The sequence below is a fragment of the Porites lutea genome, chromosome 11 (assembly GCF_958299795.1).
Source record: "Porites lutea chromosome 11, jaPorLute2.1, whole genome shotgun sequence".
NCBI lineage: Eukaryota > Metazoa > Cnidaria > Anthozoa > Scleractinia > Poritidae > Porites > Porites lutea.
In genome coordinates this window covers 17,162,384-17,185,766 of record NC_133211.1, presented here as the reverse complement: position 1 = coordinate 17,185,766, position 23,383 = coordinate 17,162,384, and the positions used below count along the sequence as shown (strand labels likewise).

The 23,383-nt window shown below is 38.8% G+C and overlaps 3 protein-coding genes across 3 annotated transcripts; all 3 read left to right on the top strand.

The window, feature by feature from the left end:
* Positions 1-10: 10 nt before the first annotated feature.
* Positions 11-11,143, top strand: LOC140952045 (ribonuclease 3-like). The gene is made up of 10 exons (XM_073401453.1): positions 11-139; positions 2,428-2,521; positions 2,615-2,826; positions 4,275-4,350; positions 4,482-4,566; positions 5,905-6,009; positions 7,194-7,342; positions 8,944-9,026; positions 10,274-10,308; positions 10,790-11,143. Exons 1-10 carry the CDS (start codon positions 22-24, stop codon positions 10,880-10,882), a joined length of 1,050 nt encoding a protein of 349 aa, XP_073257554.1. The 5' UTR covers positions 11-21; the 3' UTR covers positions 10,883-11,143.
* A 140-nt stretch (positions 11,144-11,283) lies between these two features.
* On the top strand, positions 11,284-16,963 carry LOC140952046 (uncharacterized). The gene is made up of 4 exons (XM_073401454.1): positions 11,284-12,238; positions 12,741-12,796; positions 14,169-14,586; positions 15,832-16,963. Exons 1-4 carry the CDS (start codon positions 12,082-12,084, stop codon positions 16,050-16,052), a joined length of 852 nt encoding a protein of 283 aa, XP_073257555.1. The 5' UTR covers positions 11,284-12,081; the 3' UTR covers positions 16,053-16,963.
* A 1,219-nt stretch (positions 16,964-18,182) lies between these two features.
* LOC140952749 (carbohydrate sulfotransferase 1-like) lies at positions 18,183-21,058 on the top strand. Its single transcript, XM_073402191.1, has one exon. It carries the CDS (start codon positions 19,096-19,098, stop codon positions 20,332-20,334), a length of 1,239 nt encoding a protein of 412 aa, XP_073258292.1. The 5' UTR covers positions 18,183-19,095; the 3' UTR covers positions 20,335-21,058.
* Positions 21,059-23,383: the final 2,325 nt, after the last annotated feature.

Sequence of the window (23,383 nt, the reverse complement as noted above, 5' to 3'; positions counted from 1 at the left end):
AGCGGTGTTCCAGTTTCCAAGATGGCGGCCTGTTCCTTTACCAAGCTTACTGCGTGTTCGTCATTGCTGCAAAAGTGCTGCTTGAGGTGGAAAGAATGTACTCAGAATGGCCTTTTGAACAGTTCTTGCGTTGTTTCAGGTATGGGGTCCTATTTTTTCGACTTACTGCAGCGTACCCTATTAAAAAGGCAATGCAAATTATGTGAAGACTACGAAGCCAGACTGCATTTTGTTTTTGTTCACAAAATATCTTTCTGTATTTGTCTGTGTGTAAGAACTATTCTTCAGACGAATATGCGCTTTGAACTATTTTCGGCGTGGACAGAAAAAGCACTAAATCCCAACCCAACCAGCCAGCTTTATGCGTATGTTATCAGCTTGCTCTAGGCGTAGGACCCTGCTAAGGATGGCTGGTTTTCGAATAGAGAGCTTCGGATTTTTTCTTCAAAGAAGTCAACAGTATTTGGACCCTTCAGAAAAAGGAAGTCCCGACTGAGGAGCCATCAAATCGTTGAGCCACTAAACTATACTACCTAAGCTGAAGAGCCACCCAGATATAAGACACATATTGACCGACATAAAAGGATGTAAAAGTATAAAATTTTAACAGCAAGTAAAGGTATATAGTTTCATGTCTAGGTGGCTCAGTGTCTCGCAGCTCATCAGTCAAGGTAAGCGTTTTAAAAAATGAGAAAAGTATGTATTTCAGTGGCTTGGTAGTGCGGTGGCTCTTCAGTCGATGTTATATAGTTAACCCTCGGACCTACTTGAAATTCATAACCCCACTGTGGTACAAGGGGGAGGGGGGGGGGTTGATGGAACCCCTCCCCAGAGTTTTTTAATGTTGCAGTATTTCGAAACCATTTGCCTTCAGTGGAAAGCCTTTGATCTTCTCAACAAGATGAGGTATATTTTATTTTGGAGGACTGTGATGTCACAAAAATGGTTCCCATCTTGGCTGCTATCTTGGATTTTACCAAGTATTAGAAATCAGGTTAAAACATCATTTCATCAACCAGCTTTGCTTTTATTGTTGGAAGAAGTTGAAAAAACATGAATTTTCCCACAAAAATGGCTTAACCACCTGCTACTTATGATGTCATTCTCTGAACCTTAGTAACTGAACATCACTAAGGTCAGTTGCTGATGTTTTATCATTAAGGGAAAAAATCCAAAAAACTCAGAGAGAGGGAGGGGGGGTGGCAACCATACCTCCTTGTACATCCCAGGGTTAAGAAGCTTGACTGCTTGGTGGCTCGTCAGTCGGGACTACTGAGCCACTGAGCCACCCCAACAAATGTATTTTATTCAGCTATAAGCCGATCTTGGCTATATGCCGAGAGCCTAAACTTTGAACGCGTAGAATCAGCATAACCAAGAATGAAAAATAAGTAAAAAACATCCGACTATAAGCTGAGACTCATTCATTACGAGACTTTTGACTATGGTAAAACGTAACGTTTCAAAAAAGTGTGACCATCTCCAGGAAAAGGCGACACTAAAGCTTTTCCGTTAAAAGAGCAAAAATTAATGGCTGATGAACATCTTGTTAATAGCTTTTCAAAGCGTTTTAACAGTTTTATAATTGGTGGGCAAAAATTTTTAACAGCTCTGGAAAGCATTCAAACGAATTGCCTTGATTTTCCAAACAGTTTGTTAAAAAACTTTGATCATATAAGCCTTTTATGTTGTTTAGTCAACCTGTTAAGCAAACTGTTTGGAAAATTAAGGCAATTTGTTTGAATGCTTTCCAGAGCTGGTAAAAACCCAAACAACAATTACTGTTGTTTGGGTTTTTCGCTGCTTTCAATCTTTCGTCATGTCTTCCTTGAAATAGTCACAGAAATCGCCTTTCAATCAAAACAAACCACAGCAGTTTGCGTTATGTTTGTACATCCTTAGTAAACAGACAAATATTTTGAAGGACATGTTTCAAAATGAAGAATTCTGAATATTAAGTACTGAAGTTGATAACCATATTTGAATGTCCTTGAAGGCATGCTTTTGTTTTTTTAACTCTTGGTAAAAGTGTCCTGCAGAATTTCTACAAACCAAACAGATACCAGTTTTTTTAGATTAAAACTGAAAATTTCCATTTTAACCACTCCTCTCTAAAATGATATAACTCTCTTAACGATCCTGAAGTGTCTTCATTCAAAGCAATCATGTTTGAAATAGGCCAATTAATTATTTGAATAAACAGGAATAGAAAACAATAATTTTGAGGAAAAGGCTCAGTATAACACCAAAATGTTCAACTGGATCATGAGTGTGGCGTCTCTGGGGTACGTTAGAGTATTGATGTCTTCCATCAAAATGTGGGCTCAGACCATTAAATCGTTCATATAAAAGGATATTGTTGCAGTATCCTGGTGACGTACAGTGTAGCCCCTTTGAATAGTGAAACAAAATTATGGTTTCTTTAAGGTGTGAGATACTACAGAGGAAGTAACAGAAATACAAGAAAGAGAGAAAGGAATCTTAGACAAAAACTAATACAGAGGGAAGCCACTGAGCCAAAGTAAGTGTTTTTCCTCCACATGTATTTTCCTCTTTATGTATTCTTAAAAGGCTAAGGCAACTGATTGTCTTTGATGTTTGTTTCCTTTCATAGAGTGTTTGACAAGAAGGAATTTTTCAGGCAAAACTACAACAGAGAATTGTTTTCCTTCAAGAGCAGACTTGGCTTAACATTTAACGATGACAACACCCTCCTAATCGCTTTAACTCATGAATCATTTAAGGCAGATACAATTACTGATGATAGTGGGGATAATGAAGCATCAATTCAGATTAGTGAACATAATGCAAGGTTGTCATTGTTAGGTTAGTTTTGTTGCTCACAAACTTGTCCTACATCCATGACAGCTTCTGTTTTATTCTCATTATTACTTTTTCCCCTTCATTACCAGGAAATAAATTTTCATTAGCGTCAAAATATCAGGTGATAAAATAAATGTGTAATCACTGCAGAAAAAGTAAACTAACGTCTTAAATTTTGTGCGGTCAATAAAGATTTTTACATAGAGAAGGACATTCAATGATGCCAATTAATTTTCAGCTTAATGGAAACGACAATCATTCGAGATAATAGAGAAACATATGCAGCAACTAATCAACAGAGATTATTAGTGTTGGAAAAAAGGTTCATGTTCCAAATGCTTGCTTTTTTGCTATTGTGGAGGTTTGAGGTGTGTCAACCCAGACAGCTCTTGATGTTATTGCTTTCACTCTTTCAATTTTTCTTCCTGCACTCCAATCCATTGACTGAACATTGTGCATTTGCGATGTACCATAAACGCCACTTCTGAAATACGAGTTTTAAATTTTTAATTGTATTAATTGCTCCTGAATTAAAGCGTGCCTCCATATTCAATGCAATATTGGCAAGATAATGCTCATAACAATAAGAATTGTTATTGATGTTCTATTCTCATAAACAGACATTCACCCAAGGAAAATGAAGCTTTAGACACACTAAAGAATGTTGTTTTTGATAAAACACTATAGAACTTGGCCTTAATGATTGTCCTTCTTGATGCAAAAATCTTTAATTACTATGCCAGAAAAATAAAATGTTTGCTTCCAAAGCTTAACTGTTTTTACATTAATTTCATTGAATAATATTTTCACATTAATAAAAGTTTATTTCCTGGTACTGAAGGGCCAAAGTTGTGGTATTATAGTTATTGTTATTTAATTTCTAGAGGAGAATAATTATTACTTTTATATTGTACATTTTCCTGTAAGACAATCCCAAGACCTCTCGTCAGTATTTCATTATGCTGTAATTACTATGGTCTGGATACATTGGGTGTACTGCAGCTGCATTAGCCCTGATAAATAATAATAATAAAGGTTTAAAGGTTTGTTTATAGTGGAAAGTGCACTTAGCTTATCCAGGTAGTTTACAGGTACTCCACTCAAATACCTAGAAACAAATAATTCAAATACAACATAACTGGCAGGAGGCAACCAGTTGGCTGTTTACAAGCGTGGCCGAGGATTTGAACTCAGGATGACCTAAAACAAATCCAGCAAGTGGCCAGAGCAGGATTCGAACCTGGGACTGCCAGACTGCGTGTCCGACACACTGACCACTCAGCCTCGCTGCCTTCTTGTTATTACTATTATTATTATTATTATTATTATTATTATTATTATTATTATCATTATTATTGTAAAAACATTTTATTTAGGCATTTTAATTTATTTTAATTTTAATTTTTTTAAGTTGTGATAATATTTAATCCTAGCTCTACATTAATTTTTAGGATTGACAGCGTCGTCATTGTATATAGTGGATTACCTTTGTAGCACCTACCCTTCCCTTCCCCGCTTAGGGGTCAGGTAAGCTCCTCCCATGTAGATAAGATAACTTAACATAATAGTATATATGTACATCCTTTCTGCTGGTTGTGCTTTTTTACACAATTGGTTAAGCTTCAATTATCGTATAATTTTTTCCCTTTCTTTTGCAGGTGCTTTCATGATTTTCTTTTAGGGCGAAGTAACATAGTTAAATTAGCACAACAAATTTCTCTACCCGACATGATAAGACTTGAGGTAAAAATCAATATTATCCCTACTTACTAGCAGTAACTAAAGGTTAGGAAGTGCAGGCGAACATGTGTGTTTACCTTAAAGTAATGTACGTGAATCAGGGAAAGCCCTGTTAGTTCCAGTGTCAACGAAAGGAATCATGGAAGATCATGAACATGTAAACTGAATTAACCACACAGTAAACAAGATTCAACGATTTTATTTACAGTGGCTTAGATACAATTAGCCTGCGAATAATGAGAAGTGAGGAGAGACTGCTGTATTTGCAGGCAAAGGTACAATGAAAGCAGCAATGCATGACATAAACAATGCTCAATGTGGAATTATGTACATATATACAGTCATGACTACTTGAAGTCTTATTATTCAATTGGATATTCAGTTCATGTTCAATGACCAAAGGTTGTTGTAATGTAATAGAAAATCATGAAAAAACTTTCAGATGACAAGCAACTTAACATGCTTATAATATAAAAACCATGCACGGTAATGTAACCTGAATGGATTTATAGACTTTTCAATCACTAGTATCTTACCGAAGACTCATCCTGCACTAAGCTGAGATCAGGCTGCTCTACTTTCATTTCCCTCGGTAAATAGATTTCCAGCTAGCGAGGTGAATAAAAAAGTCTTGCATTTAGTATGTTACGTGTATACCTGAATGTGATACGTGCATTTTCGAATCGAACAATTATTGTAGTAGCATCACTTGCATTTGCATTCACATGATTACTGTGACATCCGATGGATCTTAAACTCAACACCAGGGCCTTCTCGGCCACATACCATGCATATTAGTACGCAGAACACACATATCCCAAGAATGTGAAAAGATTGGGAAAAACCTCTCTATACTGTTTATAATGTGCTGATGTCCAAGAATAGTCTGCGGGCTCCTCTTGTTGCCCACAATTATTAGTAAATATGTAGATTTAAAATGATATAATAGTACTGGTATAAACTCATTCTTTGTTGAACTGTGGGTAAGACTTTTGTCGGACACACATTGTATTTCCAGTGTCAAGCATGGGTTTATACAGTGTAGGTGCAGAGAGTAAAAGACTGGAAAGATAATGAATGTAGAAATGAATGAATGATCAAGTAAGCAAGCAACAGAATGAATAAATATATAATAAAATACCGGTAACATGGCATGTCTACATACTGCATCACATCATCTTCTCTATGCATCCTTTGGGAATGAGTTGTCTCCTGACTGGTTGAGAAATTGCTGCCTTTATGTCCATATAGTAATAAAAAATCAAAGCAGTGAAGAAATATCTTTTATTTAAGACTTAACTGAAAAATAGCCTTATAGCAAAAATATTTTATTTTTTATAGCATGACCTAGATGACTTGCATAAAGAGAAGCATCTTGACTTCAGGAAGGAGGATGTGGTTTGTGATACTTTCTTTGCACTTGTGGGAGCAATATATGTTGATCAGGTACCTAATCGCAATTTTCTCTTTTACTGCTGGTACTAATAAGAAGACTCACAGATACAAGCAGAACATTGATTTGTTGCCGTTTTTCTGACTTGTACATCAATCTTTATAAATACAGCTGTAAACATGTGTCACAGCAAGGCTGCTGCCTAATGGGCGCCCAGTCACAGAGGCACCTACCATTTGCCAGCAGGTGACCACAACTTCAAACAAGGAACTCGTAGGGGCACCTAAAACTTATGATGCTTACATGTATGCCAACTTCCAGTGAACGAATGGCAAAATTCCCTGCTCATTCTGTTTTGTGAAACAAAAACATAAAATGTTTGGTCATTGGCCATAGGCAAAATAAAATCTTTTCACAAATAAAAAGTAACCATTTTAGCTTCCTTGACTTCCGCTGGAGTGCAGTTTAAGTTTCCCATCTGAAAATGATCTTGAATGAATTTCACAGTCTTAGAAAAACCTTCAGGACTTTTCTCCCAGCTTTTTGCTTTTACAAACGTTAGGTCGCTACTGTATGTATGAAAAAGTTGCTATACGAATGAAGCTTCAGTGAAACGGGCAACCAAAACATGCAACTTATTTTACAACATTTCTGCAAAATGAGTTAAAGAGCGATGTTGCAAGTTTTGCCATCCACGTTTGAACCTGTTAACAACCTGATTTGTTGCAAGAAAGGTTTGATGTGGGTGGTGTTGATCAACCAATTTGTGCCACCACTTGTGTGCTAGAAGATTGACATGTTAACAAAGTCATTGATTTTTGTTAATGGCTCTTAGAAATAGGGCTTGGGCTCCTAACTTATCATTTTAGGAGCCTGAAGGGCAGCAGCCTTACCCAGCTTCTCATTTCAGCAATTGTACTTCAAAATCAAGGTAACCTCTCATTCAGCTTGTCTCATAATGGCACATGAAATTGTGAAACCTGTTGTATGAAAAAATTGTCTGGTATATCAGTTCCTTTCTTCACATTAATTTCATATTTCATCCTGCTAGTTATATTGTAAGTGTGCTTTTTCGCAACTCTGTGTGCAAATTTATAATGTTTTGTATAATATTTATTCATTAACATAAGATCAGAGAAAAGTTACGCTTATAATTTACATATACATGTAGCAATGAAAAAAGTAATAGCTATTAATATGTTGTTTTCTAACTTTTGCTTGATTTAAATGTCTTAAGGGGTGTTCTGAAGCAAGGAGATTTGTGGAAGATTTTATTATTACTCAACTTCAAGGAGAAGAGCTTCATAAAATTCTTCACTTTGATTTTCCCGAAAAAGTCCTGCAGAACATCTTTGCCATTCAGGGAAAAGAGAAACCAGAAGCAAGGTAACCTCACAAGACACCAGTACTTATTTAACTCTTTTTGGACTCTCTGTAGCAAATTTAGCCTTGGCTGAACAAAGTGTTGAATGCCAATTTGTTTGACCAAGGCCTTAGTTAACTTTATAATTTGCATTTCGCATGTACATGTATATAATTCATTGTTTTGGAGAAGGTAGGCAAAGGAGTCGAAGAATCTTGAAAAGGTCAGTAGCTCTCCAGACATGGTCTGTGATTGGAGAACGATGATTCGACACAAACAATATCCCTAGCCCAAACAACAAAAGAAGCTACTGCTTATTTAGGCTAATGAAAATAGAGGTCTGGAAGAGCTACTGTACTACTCAGATAACTAAGATTTCATGTTTCAATTAGTAGGAAGGAAATTGAGCAGCTAGGAAGTTCTTAAATTTTCCTTTCCTTAAATGTTTTCTTGTGAAAGTAGGCAGGGGTCACACTGCTAGTTGCCAGGGAAACCCCCCTGCTCCCCACCCTAAGTGACAGCCCTGGGGAAACAAAGAATAAAAACTGCCCCACAATAACAGACCCTTTGTAAAATGTGACCTTGCATGTACATTGTGCATGTACTGAAAGCAGAAATAAAAATCTCTCTTAATTTTACATTTAAAATTTCTTGACTGTGTAAAAATAGGAATGTATATGCTTTGTTTATAGTGCAAGATAGTGCACTTACATGTAGTGACCCTCAGTTTTCAAATAATTTGAGAAAAGTAGCAGGATTAAAAATCTTTAGTGGCCGGAGTTAAGCGTTTGTCTATTTTGTTCTATTTTATGAAGTATAATTTTGTGAGCATTGGAACCAACCTTAAGGTGGCTTAACACAGTTTGGTCGGTCGTGAGTCGTTACTGTTCATTGGGGTGTGTTTTTTGAGACTCGTTGCTGGTATCAGGCTCAAATTTGGCACGGACAAAATATATTATATTTATAAGACATTACGTTTATTAGGTTAAACGTAAGATTTAGACCATTGCCATGGCAACATGGATGGTTTATAACAAGCCTAAAATTATGAATTCAGTAGGTTAACGAAAAATCTAGTCATTAGATGTTCGTATGAATTTGCACACTGGTTACAAATTATGATCCTCATTTCCTAAAAACAACTTGACCGAACTGTAACAAACAGTTTTTGAAATTTTTAACAAAAATATCATTAATAGCTATCATGTGAAATTTGATTGTGTCACAAAAATCCTTTGTTCAACTTTTATTTTCGGGCTTTCAATGACTGCAGTGCGATATTGACAAGAGTTTTGCCTCATTTCGTCAAAATAATTCTAATGAGTTGATTTTGAGATATCGTCATTTATTTACATTGTCTATGAAAGTCAGCAAAACAAGCGCTCGCACATTTCCCCTAAGTACGCATGCTCAACACTTTTGCGCGCGCGGAATCAATTGTGTCAGTGAAATTTCTTAGCGTGTGCAACTCTATGTCGGAGAAACTGTATTCAGCCACCTCTAAACAAATTGGGGTGAGAAATTAAATTTAAGCTGCTTTCAGAGTTCTTGTAAATTTCCAGAGTATGCTATTATATAGGTCTTCTGATGTTCATGCTTAGCATATTATGTTATTGTTTAACAGGCTCATTCAGCAAAGTGGTTTAAACACACTTGTACCTGTTTACGTGGTTGGTGTGTTCACTGGAGATAAGATGATCGCAGAAGGTAAAGTACTTGTAGATTCTACAGATGTATGTACTACATTCGTTTATTTAATAACTTGGTACATAAAGATGCGGGATTTTCAAACTGGTAAAACTCAAGAGCTCCTTTAAGAATTACCTGTTGGTACAACTGTAAGGACCTGTTCCTTGTATGGCGACCTTAAGGCTACTGTTACTTAGGGAACTTGATTTTGCGATTTTGGCGCCTGTTTGACAAATCTCAAATTTCGGCTACTGGGGCAGTAGTTTTAACTCGCAAAATTGTTCTTTTTTCAGTCAAATTTTGGCAAAATCATGTACTCACAAAATACGCAGTTACCAAAATTGCAAAATTTAAGGACTGCAAGTAATTGTACCCTTAATGTGATAAACAACCAATTCAAAAGTGCTGTGTTCATAGATACTGGCAAAAGGTAGAACCAGTTTTTTAATTACGATCGTGACAACATTTTTAAACTTAGAATCCCCTTGCTAGCCCACAAAATCTCACAATATGAAGCCAATGTCCCAGAAGTGTTTCAAAAGTACCTCATAAAGGTGTCTGATATTTACTCACACAATGCCAGATATGCCTCAAATCTTAATTTTCAGGTATCACGTGTAGGGTCAAATAATCGCAAGCACACATTTCAGTTGGCCAAAACCAAAACCTGGGAATGTGTAATGACTGTTTCTCAGGGGCGGTTGAGGAGGAGAAATACGCCTGCACACTGCCACTCTTCGTTTGGCGAACCCGTACACTGGATGACGGAGGCTCTGATTGGTGGGTTGGTATCAAGTTGATTGTTACCTGCCAATCAACGCCAACTGTTTTTGACACGGATTATTAAAAAAGCGGAAATATCACTGGCGGATTTGCTTCGCTTTCCTCGACTGAGGGACTCGTTTTCACCGGAGTTACAAGTATACGTTTGGTACATTTTACTGATGTACCAGTGCTGAAAAAGTTGTGCCTTTGGCGATCTCTGTTTTCGACAAAACGTTACTCGCGCATCAACAAGCGACAGTTTCTAAGACCAACCAAATACGCGCCTGCAATTAGTGGGTGTTTTGTCCTCCTCACACCCTCCCCCCCTCCCTCTTTTTTGTTACTTGTTTCCAAAAAACTGAAGAATCTTTTGTAAAGAAACGCCTGGCTGCTCTTCAGGCTAGTTTCAACCCAAGTACCATACCTGTTTTAACAACCTTGACCGGCTGCCAGCTATATAACAATAGCTAACTATATCTGCTTTTATGATTCACTTTCAGCTTCGAGCTACAGTCAAATTAGAGCGAAAAACGAGGTAAGTAATTAGCCACAGTGCATTTTACTCCATTTACTTTCTAGCTGGGTAGCCAGTCTTGGTAACGAAAAAAAACGCTTAACTGTGACCAGTCTCTTTTAAGACAGTCGAGCTGAGGCTTGGCAGGACTGGAGCGAGTGGACGAACCGAAATAAAGCAGTGAGCAAAATCTATTCTCGTTCATTAGCGTTAATTTCTTCCCATGTGAATTCAACCTTTGACCCGAGCCTCTATTTATCAGAGTAGCAGAACTCGACCAATGCATTACTAAATTACTTTCGTCGCTAAACTTATAACCGCTTAATCAGTACTTTATCTCTCCAGTAAAGAGGCTCGTTAATACAGTTTATAAGACAGCCGTGCCTAATCATGAAAATTCTTGTTTTGCGTTGTACCCTTCTTGGCGTTTCTCCATTTACAGCTTATTCATATCATATCATTCCAAAGAATTTAATTAGTGTCTTTCTTTATTGCTTTTCAGGCTTTAAAAGCGGCATTAATGAAATACTGTCAGGAAGGAATGCTTCAACCCTTCCCTAAGGAACGCAAACAATTCAACAAAGTTGCTCATTGAGAGGATACTCAAGTCCGTTTATTCTACCTGCATCATAATGTGGCTGAATCTGTATTTTTCGCCTCTTGACTCTAGACCCGTTACTTTTTCAGTAAATTGTACAAATCATTATCGCCTCTGAACGTACAAGCATCGACGTAATATAGGAAAACTTAAAAATCGTGATTCAGGGAGATCTAAAAAAATTGAAATGAAAAATGAAGAGAAGTTCGTGTATCTGTCCTTTTTTCTTTGAAGGTTAGGTGCAGGAATTATATGTTGAAATGGGCTCCTGGTTGAAAAAAAGGTGTGTCGTGCTTGTCATGATCCTTAATTTTCACGTGATCTTTTAGGTATGAAAGTTGGAATCACTTATGCGATTTACGGTTTTACTTTGATAAAAGTTCGTCGGGAAAGTTACTTGGTCATTCTTAGCCACCACTTTAAGACACGCTGAACGCTGAACGATTATTGAAGTGTGTCGACTGAAAACGTTGTAATTTGTTTCTTGAAACCGGGCTTTTCCTATGCTATCTCCCTTAATATTACTCTCCTACCTCGATGTACCACAAAGCGCGAGAATTAAAATACTACTAAATATATAGGTTTAGTCAAGCCTAAAAGCGGAGCTTCGTTAAATATTATTCATTTCTTGAAGTAGAAAATCCATCAAAAGAAATACGCAGATCGCTACTTTCGTAAGGGCAAACGTCCATATAAGGGCACTCTTTTTATCCTGCGCATACCGACCTAGCCTCCCACGCACGAGCTCCCCTAAAAACACCTGCGTGGGAGGCTAATACCAACCCGGGACTGAAAAAAACGAATTTGTTCGCCGATCGGAGAGTTCTGGCAGCTTCAGCGAGCACTGACCTCGCGCCTCTTCTTTTATGTGTTAAAACAACCAGTAACTTATGCCAGGTTTAAATGTTTACCCGCGCTAATGAGGAATGCGACATGTTTAAAGTTTTTTTGACAATAATATCGGGTCATCGAGTGGTACAATGATCGCGATTTTATTGGCCGATCCACTAGCTGAGGACTGGTTCTTGATTTTTCTGTGAGTGGGCGTCCAAAAATTGTCCGTCGCGTACCTGCAACTGTACAAGAAAGTTATTGTGACAAATGTTACGCGCTGGCTGTTTTGAGTTTGATCATGACACAGCTTGTTAACATTAAAGAGTTCATGTGCTCTTCCCCATGAAGCAATAGCAATCTTCATGATTTCCAAGTCACCCGAAACCATGGAACCCTTTAAGCTCGCAAAATTCTGTGTCTTAGTGTTATTGACTTGGGAATCCTCGGCAAGAAAGGTTACAGAACAAAGTGACAAAAAACATCTTGTGACCATGGTTCACCCAAAACCACACCAAGCAGGTAAGGACAGTAGTAGTTCTGCTAGGACACTCTTATGGCATCACGCCAATTCAAAGGCTTGTGTAACAGCGAAAAGACAGGTTTCACTGCCTTGATGTAGGATTCTTTTTTATGGTATTCCAGTTAACCTTATTAAACGATTAAAATCGCCTAAGAACCCGACCTTTAAAATGGGCAATAGACATTTAAAACCACTTCTATGCCCTGATAGTTCAGTTTATTGTAACTGAAAACAATGAGTCGGTTGACTTAAAATAAACATCGTTACTTCACAGACTTAAGCAAATCAAACTGACAGAAATCTATTAGAGCAATATATTTTGAAATAAATTGTTGCAATTTTCTTGGAGAAAATATTTCACTTTGAAATAGTTTTTACTTTAGAATGAGGTAAACAAATTTATTCTTGTTTGAATAATTGACAGCAGTTCGTTCTAAGTGAACTAGCACAGGTTATATGCTGAAAAGCTAACCTGCTCGTTTCAATTGTGTTTAATGACAGCTATTGTTCTCTACGGTAACGAAGGAAGTGGCCAAGGAGAAGCTGAAAGAGAAACGGTAAGTACGAACTTTCCTAACAGTACAAAAACTAGCTTTTGCTTTGAGTTACGCGCTTCTTAATATTCTGACTGGCCAGTCGAACAATGTACTCTCCATATTAGGGATATCTCGCGGGCTCTCAAATACTTGTGGTGTATTCGCCCCAGCGTATTCGGCAAACACTGTGTAGAAAGACAAAAACATTTAACAAGATCATGACAATATCTTTCACTCGTAATGGTAGCAAATGTAGAAAATTAATAAAATTCATTTCTTTTCGTAAAATATTTGCAAATAAATAGTACTATACAAAAGTTTGGCCAAAGGGGTTTCGTTTGAATGGCAACACTATAGAACTCCCTCCACAGATTTAAAAGTTATTGTAACAGGTTATGTTAAATCATCATATTGACTATTTTCCAACTGCCCATAATACACTCTGTTTGCCCCCCAAATTTTGCATAACTTATTGTCTTAAAATGCTCTTGGGAAAATGCAAAACTCCCAGGAGCATTTAAAAACAATGGTTTATGCAGAATTTGGGGAGCAAACAGAGTGTATTATGGGCAATTGGAAAATAGAGAATGGCTTGGTGTAGGAGTGAACTGCAAAACACCCTCGTACTCAGTGTCTTCGTTCTCGTTGACCAGGCCAGCATGCGCGGTAAGGGACGAAGACTTGAGGTACGAAATTGACCGCAAAACAGCCCGGCCGTATTTTTGCGCATGTCAGGAACGCGCGAGCGGTCAAACAAAAATCCCAGTGCGTGCAAGGGTAAAAACAAAGTTTCAGACTGGCGAGAGACTGGTTAGTGCTAAGCCGCTTTTTAGATAGGCTTTGATAGATTGCGCTAGCATAATTTTTAGCATTATTCGTCATAACGAGCATAATTTTCACCCATTTTCCGAAAAAAACACCGCTAGCATAATTTGCACTTTTGGCTAGTTTTGTAGCACAACAGTTTTATTTTTATTGATCACTAATGTAACCAGTTGTTCGGCCCGAGGTGAGTGTTACAGGCAGATTTGAATTACAAAATCATTTTCATTTTTTTTCTACTTACTGTCACATTCATGAGACCATAGGGAACTCACGCTCTTATTTGTAAACTGCAAATAGAAATTAAATAAGAGATAAAATCTTACCTGTTTTGTTTTATTGTTGAATCTGCTGTGGTGCGAAGTGAAATGGAAGTTGTTTTACGATGCGAAATCTATGTTCAAGTCGTCCCTTTAAAACTAGCATAATCATTGGTATAATTTTAGAAATATACGAGCACTGCCAGTTGAACATTATGCCACTTTTGCGAGCACAATCTATCAAAAACCTATTTATAGAGGTCAGACAGTATTTAGGGACTCACTGATACCATATCCGTTTGATTCTTTAGCTCACCGCACTCGCCAACAATGTTGAAACAGTAACAAGTCTGGTGAAAGCCCAGTCTGAGATAATTGAAAACCTTAGCCATCAAGTCACCAGCGTCACCAAGGGAACTGGGAATGAGGTTAAATTCAAGCAGATCTTCAAAAAGATTGCTAATCAATCAAGCTTAATACAAAGCATCACGAAAAAGCTGAATCAAACTATAAAACATGTGGATGAGCTGGCTGGAGTGTGGTCGGAAACAACAGTTACAGTAAGGAAGGATCTTAAAAGCCTAGCTGAAGAAAATAAAGAAAACGAAGAAGAAATAGAAGAAATGGAGCACGAGGTTATGGCGAGGATTAAGAAGCTGGAAAATGAAATAAATACACTACGAGTCTCGGTGAACTACGCAAAGGAACGAAGCGAAGGTAGCAGGGAAGGTGAGTTAATTAGAAATAGTTTTTTTTAAAATTAAGATCATATCCAGGGCTAGTAGAATTATAATTCTTTGGAGTCTTCCATTTCTAGACCGTACTTCTCACGTTGAACACTATGCAGGACTTTCAGGCGGCCCTCAGTAATTCGTATCTCTGAAACAATACGTCTGCATCAGGACAAGCGGATACTTGTCGGTGATTTGTGAGAAGGGTTGAGGGGAACGAAACAAGCGCTGTTGTACCCTCGTCGGTCTGGCCAGAAGTTATCCACAGTGTCCTTAGCGTAACTGAGTGATTGCCTGCGTTTTCGTGAACTGGCCATTTTGAGTGCACGTGTTGTGCACGTGGGACTGGTTTGGTGTTGTCTCGAACTGCACTATGGTACTGTTTTGGTGACAAATTATGACCCAGTTTCCAGCACAATTATAATTGCCAATGAAAGAAGGGATCGCTCCCCCAAAACAATCCCATAATGCTCGTTGACACAACACCAACCCAAAACGCTCATCCCCTCGTGTGGCTCATAACATTAAGGTCAACCATTAATAGCGCCATCTCCAATCTGAAAAAAAACTGATGTCAGTCATGTACCGCTGGATCAGACGACTGCTTGACCGACTTATAACTAACTCAGCCGCTTCAAAATCGGCTTTGTGTCAACAACAGTTGATTAATTTCAGGGCCTGACAGGATGACTGCATTGAATCTCTCTAAATTGCATAGATGGTGACCGATAACTTATCTAAGAATTAGGCCTATTCCTAAAAGGAACAAGAAACACGCTGTAAACGACAATATAGACTTGCTACAAGTCGACCTCTTGGCCAGCGGAGCGAGCCTTTTTTGGCCGCAAAGCGGCCGACAGCGAGCGACGAAGTCGCGAGAGCGCGCCATATGAAACTCGACGAAAGACTTTTTTGAAAGTCTAACGACAATATAATACGTAGGTTTACAGAATTGTATTATCGACTGTTAGCCTTCTCCTGATAATATCAATAATTTATCAATCCACTAAAAAATGTTTTGGACCGATGAAGAGAATTTATGTAACGACATTTTGCGGTTGAATATGTTTTTGTTCAATGTTTTTAAATATATTTAATAAAATTATTTCTTTTGTATTTGGATAGGGTAATTTATGATAACGAGTTTAAAACCAAGAAAATGAAATTTATACTAAGGATAAAATAAAATTCTAAGGAAATACACTTAAAATTTCAACACATTTATTTGTATGTGTTTCCGCAGAGTGGCCTGATGGGAGCTTCTGCATCTTGGCCAATGGCCGCTGTCCAGTTGGTTTTAGGCGTCATGAGGGACATCTTAAATCTCTGTACCTCTACTCCTCACATTCACAGTTCGTAAACGATGCTAAATTTGGAAGCAGTTCCATCGGTTGTTATGGAAGCTATTGTGGAGAATACGGAAATTTTATTGGTTCTCTTACTTTAGTCGCGTGCTGCAAGTAGGCTTCCATACTTCACATGAGCCGAATCGAATTGTGAAGTACGGCGTCTGAGTCAATTAGAAACTGCTAAGTGTATTTGGATTGGTTCAGCCGTTCTTGACGCCTGGCTGTATGCTGACGTCCGTGCTTACTGTTCACATGTTAAAAATGTATTGTAAAGAGGGCACGTCTGTTGTCCTCTCATCCACGACTCTTCATTCATTCATTCAACCGTCTGTGAGCCGAACTGCATGCATATTTTTTATAATGCATTGAACCGAAAGGCACATTTCTTTCCTTTGGAATTTAGTTCGAGTGGAATAAGAACAAAGATCGGCGTCTGAATCAATTCAGACTGCCTAAATTAATTTGAGTCGGCCTAAACTCGAATTCGATTCGGTGATGTGAAGTACGGCGTCGGAACCTGGTAGGAGTACGCGTCGCTCTTTGTTTCAGTGTAATCTGTTATCCAGCTATAGTCTTACGTACCCTCAGTAACACTAGTAGTAAGTTAGAAGTGTTTCCGTCAGGAAAGGGTGGTGGGATACGTGATAATTCAAACGAGAGAGATGTATGTGAGAAAGATGTTTTTTAGGCCAGTGACATAGGCGGCTCGGAAAAACATCCGAGTACTCATAATAGGAGATATGGCTTAGTACCAGTGCTTCAAAGCTAAGGTTATTACTTTCACTACTGATTCAGTGTTTAAACTCAGACATTATCACTGCGATGTTGATAACAAAATCTATTTGAACGTGTACTAACAACTTCTAACTGTTTGAATAAATACTGTCGGCGCCATTTGTTAACATAATTTCACCCGGGCGCGAAAAGAGTTCTCAGTGAAAAAAAGCTCATTATTAAGAATTTGTAAGGAATTTTACGTTGACAAATTATCATATGCACCCTTCCCCAAATTTCATAAGGCCAGTAGGAAAAACCAGGACTGAACTCTGGTCTGGACTCTGGACTGGACTGAACCGACCTTTTTTTTTTACGGGAGTAATTTTTTTGTTTTTGTTTTTGTTTTTGTTTTGTTTTTTCTTTTTTGGGGGGCGGGGGGGGGGGGGAGGGGGGTGCTCTGGACTGGACTCTGGACTGGATAGGACTAGTTCTCCAAACAGAGAAAGCACGTACTAGGCTTTCATAGTCTGTAATTGCCTGCGTGCAGACGTCTCCTATTTCCTTTGTTGCACGCGGAAAAGGGACGTCTGCGTAACGCCGTCGCTAATCGTGTTCCAGCGTCCCGCTGGCAGGGTATTCTATTTCGCATAAATTGTGAAATAATATCCGGTTAGAAATAAGAGTTGACAGGCCAAACAAAACATCATAAGCTCGTGATACGGGCGAAACGTGACCTTGAGAGTCGGCTTGAACAGAGGTTTTTCTTCTTTTCTCTCTCGCGCGAAGATTACTAGCACTACACAGTGCATGTAGCATTCTAACCTTTGACTGAGTAAATCTCATTTTTGCCGCGCTAAGTCTTCCATTTAGAGGTCATGAAGCAGGTTTGTTACATGCATACTGAGTAATCATTTCCTGTGGTTTATGCTTCTGTGGGTGTTTCCGATAGGATTTGATTTCAGATGCAGTTGTAAAGGGTTTAAATTTTCTTGACCTCTGTTTGTTACGGCTAAATAAAGATTTTAGTTTCTTTGGCTGGCTTTCTCCGAAATGCCTGCCTGGTGCGAAGTTCACGCCGCTTTTGTAGTTTTCTCAGACACTGTTTACAAATATGATGTGATGTGTCGTGCACAGTAAATTGTAAAGAAATAATTTCCTCGTACACGTTAAATTTTCCGCGTCCCCGCACAAGATTTCGATCGCTCTGCTTTTCGATTGACGAAAAACACAGCACACAATCGCACATGTTTTGATTTGTTTTGGTTAGAAAACCCCGCTTACATAAATTTTTTAAATCACCGCATACATTATTAGACCACATTCGATAACAACCAATCAGCGTTAAGTCAAACAATGCGCACTGCGTGTCAGCCTATCACAACGTGTTCCCAAGATCTTGGGAACCCAGCAGGACGCTGGAACACGATTAGCAACGGCGTTACGCAGACGTCCCTTTTCCGCGTGCAACAAAGGAAATAGGAGACGTCTGCACGCAGGCAAAGTCTGTAATCGCCAAACAAAAAATTACCACTTTTGTTCATTTGTCATGTTATAACGAAAAGGATTCTATTATATGGCCTGTTCCGCGAGCGAGCAAGACGAAACGGATTCCGTGTTCTGCATGGACACCCGAACGGGCACTGGATTTCCCGCTTTGTTCCCGCAATTTCTCTTGGTCATTTAATAAAAAATCCTTTATTGACCCAGCATGTTCAGTCAAAATGGCTGGATATTGGCAAAAAAAAGGAACATGGTCAATATCCAGCCACATTAAACAAACAAGCCGGTCGTTAGAAACAAGTTAAAAATTTATGAGCACGAAAATGCTTCTCGCGCACGTGAGAAAAAAACCTGTGGTACTAAACCTTCAATGTCTCTTTTCCTTGCTCAACGAAAACGGCCCAGAAAAATGTATGGCGTAAAGGCACCGTGTGCTTGAAAAAAACTTTAATATGAAATCTTATCTTCCATTTGCCCCTGGCTGTCTCCTAGTAAATTATTTAAAATTCAAAGCTCCACGGTTCTCATGAAATGTTCCTAAAGAATCTTAATCAGCGTTGTAAATTTGCAGCTTTTACTGTGGTAGTTGTGTAAACTTTTAGCAACTCGTAAAGCAAATAAAGACAAGTGATTCTAAACAAAGAGTAGTGAGGCCTACTAGTCTAGCAAACGAAACAGGTTTCTTCCGTTTTGTGTGAAGAATATAAATTGTTTGATCTTGAATTGCGATTCAATTAGCAAATGGTGGTCCCCCCGCGGCTGTCAGAACGTGGTCATAGAATCAATAAGACACTGTAAGGAATTTCTGATATCAAATTTTCTTCTTCAGTTTTGGTGTGGATTACAGGAGCTTAAAACCTTAATACTGAGACGAGTTCTCGAAAGCTGTTTGAGTTCACCATTAAGAGTAGTTGTATCATATATTTTTGTAGGGTTAATCTATGTTGCACCGAAGGATTCTTTGCCGGTTCAGCTTTCGACCAATTTTCATTGTCCTTTTGGCTCTGTCGTTCGGCAGTGTATTCATTCTTAAGGAATTTGATGATTCAGTTAGCGTGAGACAAAAATACAATGAAAATTTTAAAGATTTTGAAGCACCTCGAAAACCCGATAAAGAAGAACATTTGGATGTGGGCCGGGAAAGCAAAAAGAAAAGAGAAAACCTAATTATTGTGACACACGGCCGTTCAGGGTCCACTTTCATTGGAAACATTTTTAATCACCATCCAAACGTGTTTTATTTGTTCGAGCCTTATCAAACAGTGGAGCGACTTCATGGAGCAGTGGCAACTGAGGATCGAGATTATCAAGGGAAAGCATTTGAATGGATGAAAGGAATACTTCAATGCGATTTCGTGTCTCCTGAACACGTGCAAGACCTGGAAAGATATTACCGGAGAAGGTACAGAAAGAACTACAATCCTATAAAAAGTATCTCGCTTCTTTCGCCACCGTTCTGCCCTTACAACACGACGCATTCATCATGGTCTGCTGAAAGCTGTCCACCAATGGATAAAGAAACATTGGAAGCGACTTGTAAATCTAAATACAACATAACAGTGCTAAAGCCGCTGATAGGCAGGATGCCTAACGAAAACGTAAAGCAGTTGCTGTCAGTTTGTGACAATGACCGGATAAACTGCAAGTTTCTCTTCCTGGTTCGCGATCCGCGTGGCATAATTCCCTCTTCGAAGGCCTTTGGATTTTTTAAAGACGACGACGATTCCCTGCTTGGGACACATGAGTGGTCTAAAAAAATATGCAGCGCGACAGAAATCAATTTGAATTTCTTTCGATCTATGTCCTCAGATGAAAAAAAGCGTTTTATGTTGTTACGTTATGAAGATCTGGCAAAAGATCCGCTTAAGACTTTGCCAAGTTTATTGAAATTTGCCGGGCTGCCCGACGACAAAAATTTGAGAAAATGGCTGGATCTCGCTTCTCATCGTCCTGAAACTGAGAGTGAAAGAAAAGCTGCAGCCTGGCGACAGGACTCATGGGAAGGAGCGGAAAGATGGCGCTGGCTAGTTGGGTCTGACGTCATCAGTGTCATTGAAAAATATTGCAGTCACGTGATGAGTGTGCTAGGCTACAAAGCCGTTGGTGGGTCGCACGATTTACAGAAAAATCTGACGGTTAAGTTGTTAGAGGACAGTTATGAAGCTCTGCGGTGGTTTTGAATTATTTAGCAGCAATCTACAATTCATTAGCTTGAGCCAAGAAAAGGCAAGGGTCAGCTTGGGAAAATCGAAAATTGGAGCTCTCTCAGGGCTGCAAACTTTGCGAAGCTTCTTCTGCTTCAGTGTTTTAGACTTAAGATTTCTTCTGTATTGAAGTAGAGAAAAAAATAAGAAGAAAAATCGTAAAGGAACTGAGGGCACACAAACGAAAGCGTCCTTGAGAGAGAACATCAAGCATATAAACAATGGTGAACGATCCATCTCAACAAAATTAGAGCAGTTAATTAAAATGAGTACATGATCCGCGTTTTATTTTAGTGTAAGTTAACCTTAATTTCTGGTCCATTAAGAATGCGTCTTGAAGCGAATTGCCTATCTGTGAACTATCGTCCTTAAGAACAAATAAGTTACATTTATAATGTCAAATCAAAGTTACTCTATGCTTATGCAAGTAGTTGGTCTTTTCACTTTAAGCCAGGGCTCGCGGAGCGGTTTTCAAGTGCAGGGGCTGATCCACCTCTTTTGAAGTGTATTTGGGGGAGGGAGGTTGTGGGGTTGTGGACTTTAAAAATAGTTGACCAGTTGTCGACTCAATAATTTTTAATACAGTTACAACTCGGCATCAATCATTTTTTTTAAATAGTTTAACAAACGAGAAAGGAGTTAGTAACAAAAAAATTGTAACCATGCACAGCAGCATCATGATTTTCGCGTACTTCATCTACTTCAAAAGTTTGTCCGGTCTCCCCTTGCGACTGTTTAGAACCTTTATTTAGTCATTGTTAAATGGAGCCTTGCTTTTAACCTACGAGCTGCCGAAAAGAACCTTTTCCCGCTGCAATGATTGCAGGATTTACCATCAGAAGCTTGCAGATCGGGAAAAAATTGCATTTATCAATATCATGCTCTGCTGAGGTAATTCCTAAAACTTCTTCATGTTATCTATACCATGTCATCGAGTTCAATTGGTTTTAAGAAATCGTAGCTCCGTGGAAATTTAAGACCCTTGATAAAAAAGACTCCATTGTTTGTGCATACACTACATCACCTGGCTGGTGAAAACGCAGAAGTCTACGACTAAGTGCAGTTTTGTAAAGATAGTCGTTTTGAGGCTTACCAACCAAGAGAGAAGGAGGAACCTCATTCTCTCTTGGGCTCACCTTATGATATAGGATCGAAACGGGCCAACCATAAATTTGGATGCTTCTGCTAGGTCCGCCAGTCAACTATTCGTATTCCATCAAAGATTCCTTTTAATTGAAAATGTATATGTCTTAATTTTATTATTTATTTTTTTTAAAAGTTCGGGGGGGGGACTGGCCCCCCACCCCCTCCCCCTACGCAGGCCCTGTAAGCTTAGTTCATGACGATTTAGCTCTTGGTTCCTTATGCCAACAAAGAAATTCATAAGGTTAAGGCTGGTTTTCACCAGCCAGGGAGTCGTAGGAGCGCTTATGACCTTGTGACGATCAAAAATCGGAGTGATGTCGTGAACGGCGGAATCGGAGTCAGAACGGAATCAGAACGTTTCCATCAGGGCCTTACGCCCTGGTTTCCATTTTCTTCCGACTCCGCTTATGACTCCGTCGCTTCGTTGTCGGAGTCGTTGTCGTTACCACGCTTTGTGATTGGTTTGGTTCTTCTGCTTCTGCTCGCGACTCCGGCAACCTAGTTTTCACTTGATTGTAAACAACGGACACGTCAGCGGAATCAGAACGCAGTTTTCACTTGATCGTAAAGTTCTACGCTTCTTATTGCGACTCCGACTTTAGAAATAAAAACATAAATTCGTAAGGCATACCCAGCTTTTTCTCTTCACAGTCATGTTGATAGTTTCGATAATTAGCAGCCAAAATGATCATGCAAGTCTCTGTTTAGAAAAAGATGACAGCTATCAAAACCGTGTAAACCTTAAACGAAAACGAAAAACCTTGCTATGACTGAATAATAAACTATGTATTGTTTTTCTTATCCCCGAAAGCGCAATGTGTAGTGCGGATTGCGACTGCGTGAATCGAAACACCATTTAACAAGATATGTCCGCCCCTTACGTTACTAAGTCACATATCACAGTACAAAACAGGCTGGATCAATAAAAGATATGAAAACTACAAAAACTGATAAGTTACGAAATATCACCCGGATTATCTTTATACATTTTCATCGTTCTTAATTCATTTATTTCTGAGCGAAAAATATGACGTCTATGAAAGACGTAACGGCATGATCAATCTTAAGCACTTGGTATCAAAAGGTGTTAAGTAAGAAGCAACTCGCGGGGACTAAAGTGGGCCCGCTATTCTGCTAACTCTTTGCCTCTCAGAAAGTTTATTTTGTTTGTAGAGAGGTAATCAAGCCCGTACAGTTCCGCTTTGGGTCACAGTCAGTTACTAAGATACTAATAGTTTGGCCAAAAATGATTCTCTAGATTAATACATCTGAGTAATTGGTATATGACCCTCCGGGAGTACTCCCTGTAATGGCCTATATGGGGAGGCTCCGCCCGAAAGGGGCGCTACCTTTTTCAGGCTTCAAGTATATGAAAGGGAAGGGAAATCTGTCATTTCGGTCTGTGAACAGCGGGCCCAAAAGGGCTAACAGGTGCATTTTATGGCCATGAAAAAGTCAAGAAAACTTCTGGTTTTGTGATTTATTCATATTTTAGAGTGGTTTTCGTTTGAGTGTCGTAAAACCAAAACCAAAGTAATTACTCTGGCCAATCACATAGGACACAGACAATACACTGAACCAATCAAAACTCGAAGTAATTACATGTGGCTGACGCAAAGCGCGGGAAAATGCATGCGAGCGCGTCACAATTGGCTTCGGTTTTACTTCTGATTGGATGAAAAGGTGGCGCGAATCTTTTAAGCCAATCGCATCGTGTAGAAAGTGCAAAACCAATTACTTTTCGACACTCAAATGAAAACCGCTCTAAAGACGATGCATTTACAGTAGTTAAAAGAAAGGCCTAAACTAAGTACCGTGTGGCATGAAAATTTTGCGGGTTCTAATTTTTGCGAATTTTGCGGATTGACCTCGATCCGCA

Coding starts and splice junctions, on each gene's coding strand:
- LOC140952045 (XM_073401453.1), top strand. CDS start 22: ATGGCGGCCTGTTCCTTTACCAAGCTTACTGCGTGTTCGTCATTGCTG. Junction 2,522..2,614: donor AGGGAAGCCACTGAGCCAAA/GTAAGTGTTTTT, acceptor TTCCTTTCATAG/AGTGTTTGACAAGAAGGAAT. Junction 6,010..7,193: donor GAGCAATATATGTTGATCAG/GTACCTAATCGC, acceptor AAATGTCTTAAG/GGGTGTTCTGAAGCAAGGAG.
- LOC140952046 (XM_073401454.1), top strand. CDS start 12,082: ATGATTTCCAAGTCACCCGAAACCATGGAACCCTTTAAGCTCGCAAAA. Junction 12,239..12,740: donor CCCAAAACCACACCAAGCAG/GTAAGGACAGTA, acceptor GTTTAATGACAG/CTATTGTTCTCTACGGTAAC. Junction 14,587..15,831: donor AAGCGAAGGTAGCAGGGAAG/GTGAGTTAATTA, acceptor GTGTTTCCGCAG/AGTGGCCTGATGGGAGCTTC.
- LOC140952749 (XM_073402191.1), top strand. CDS start 19,096: ATGTTGCACCGAAGGATTCTTTGCCGGTTCAGCTTTCGACCAATTTTC.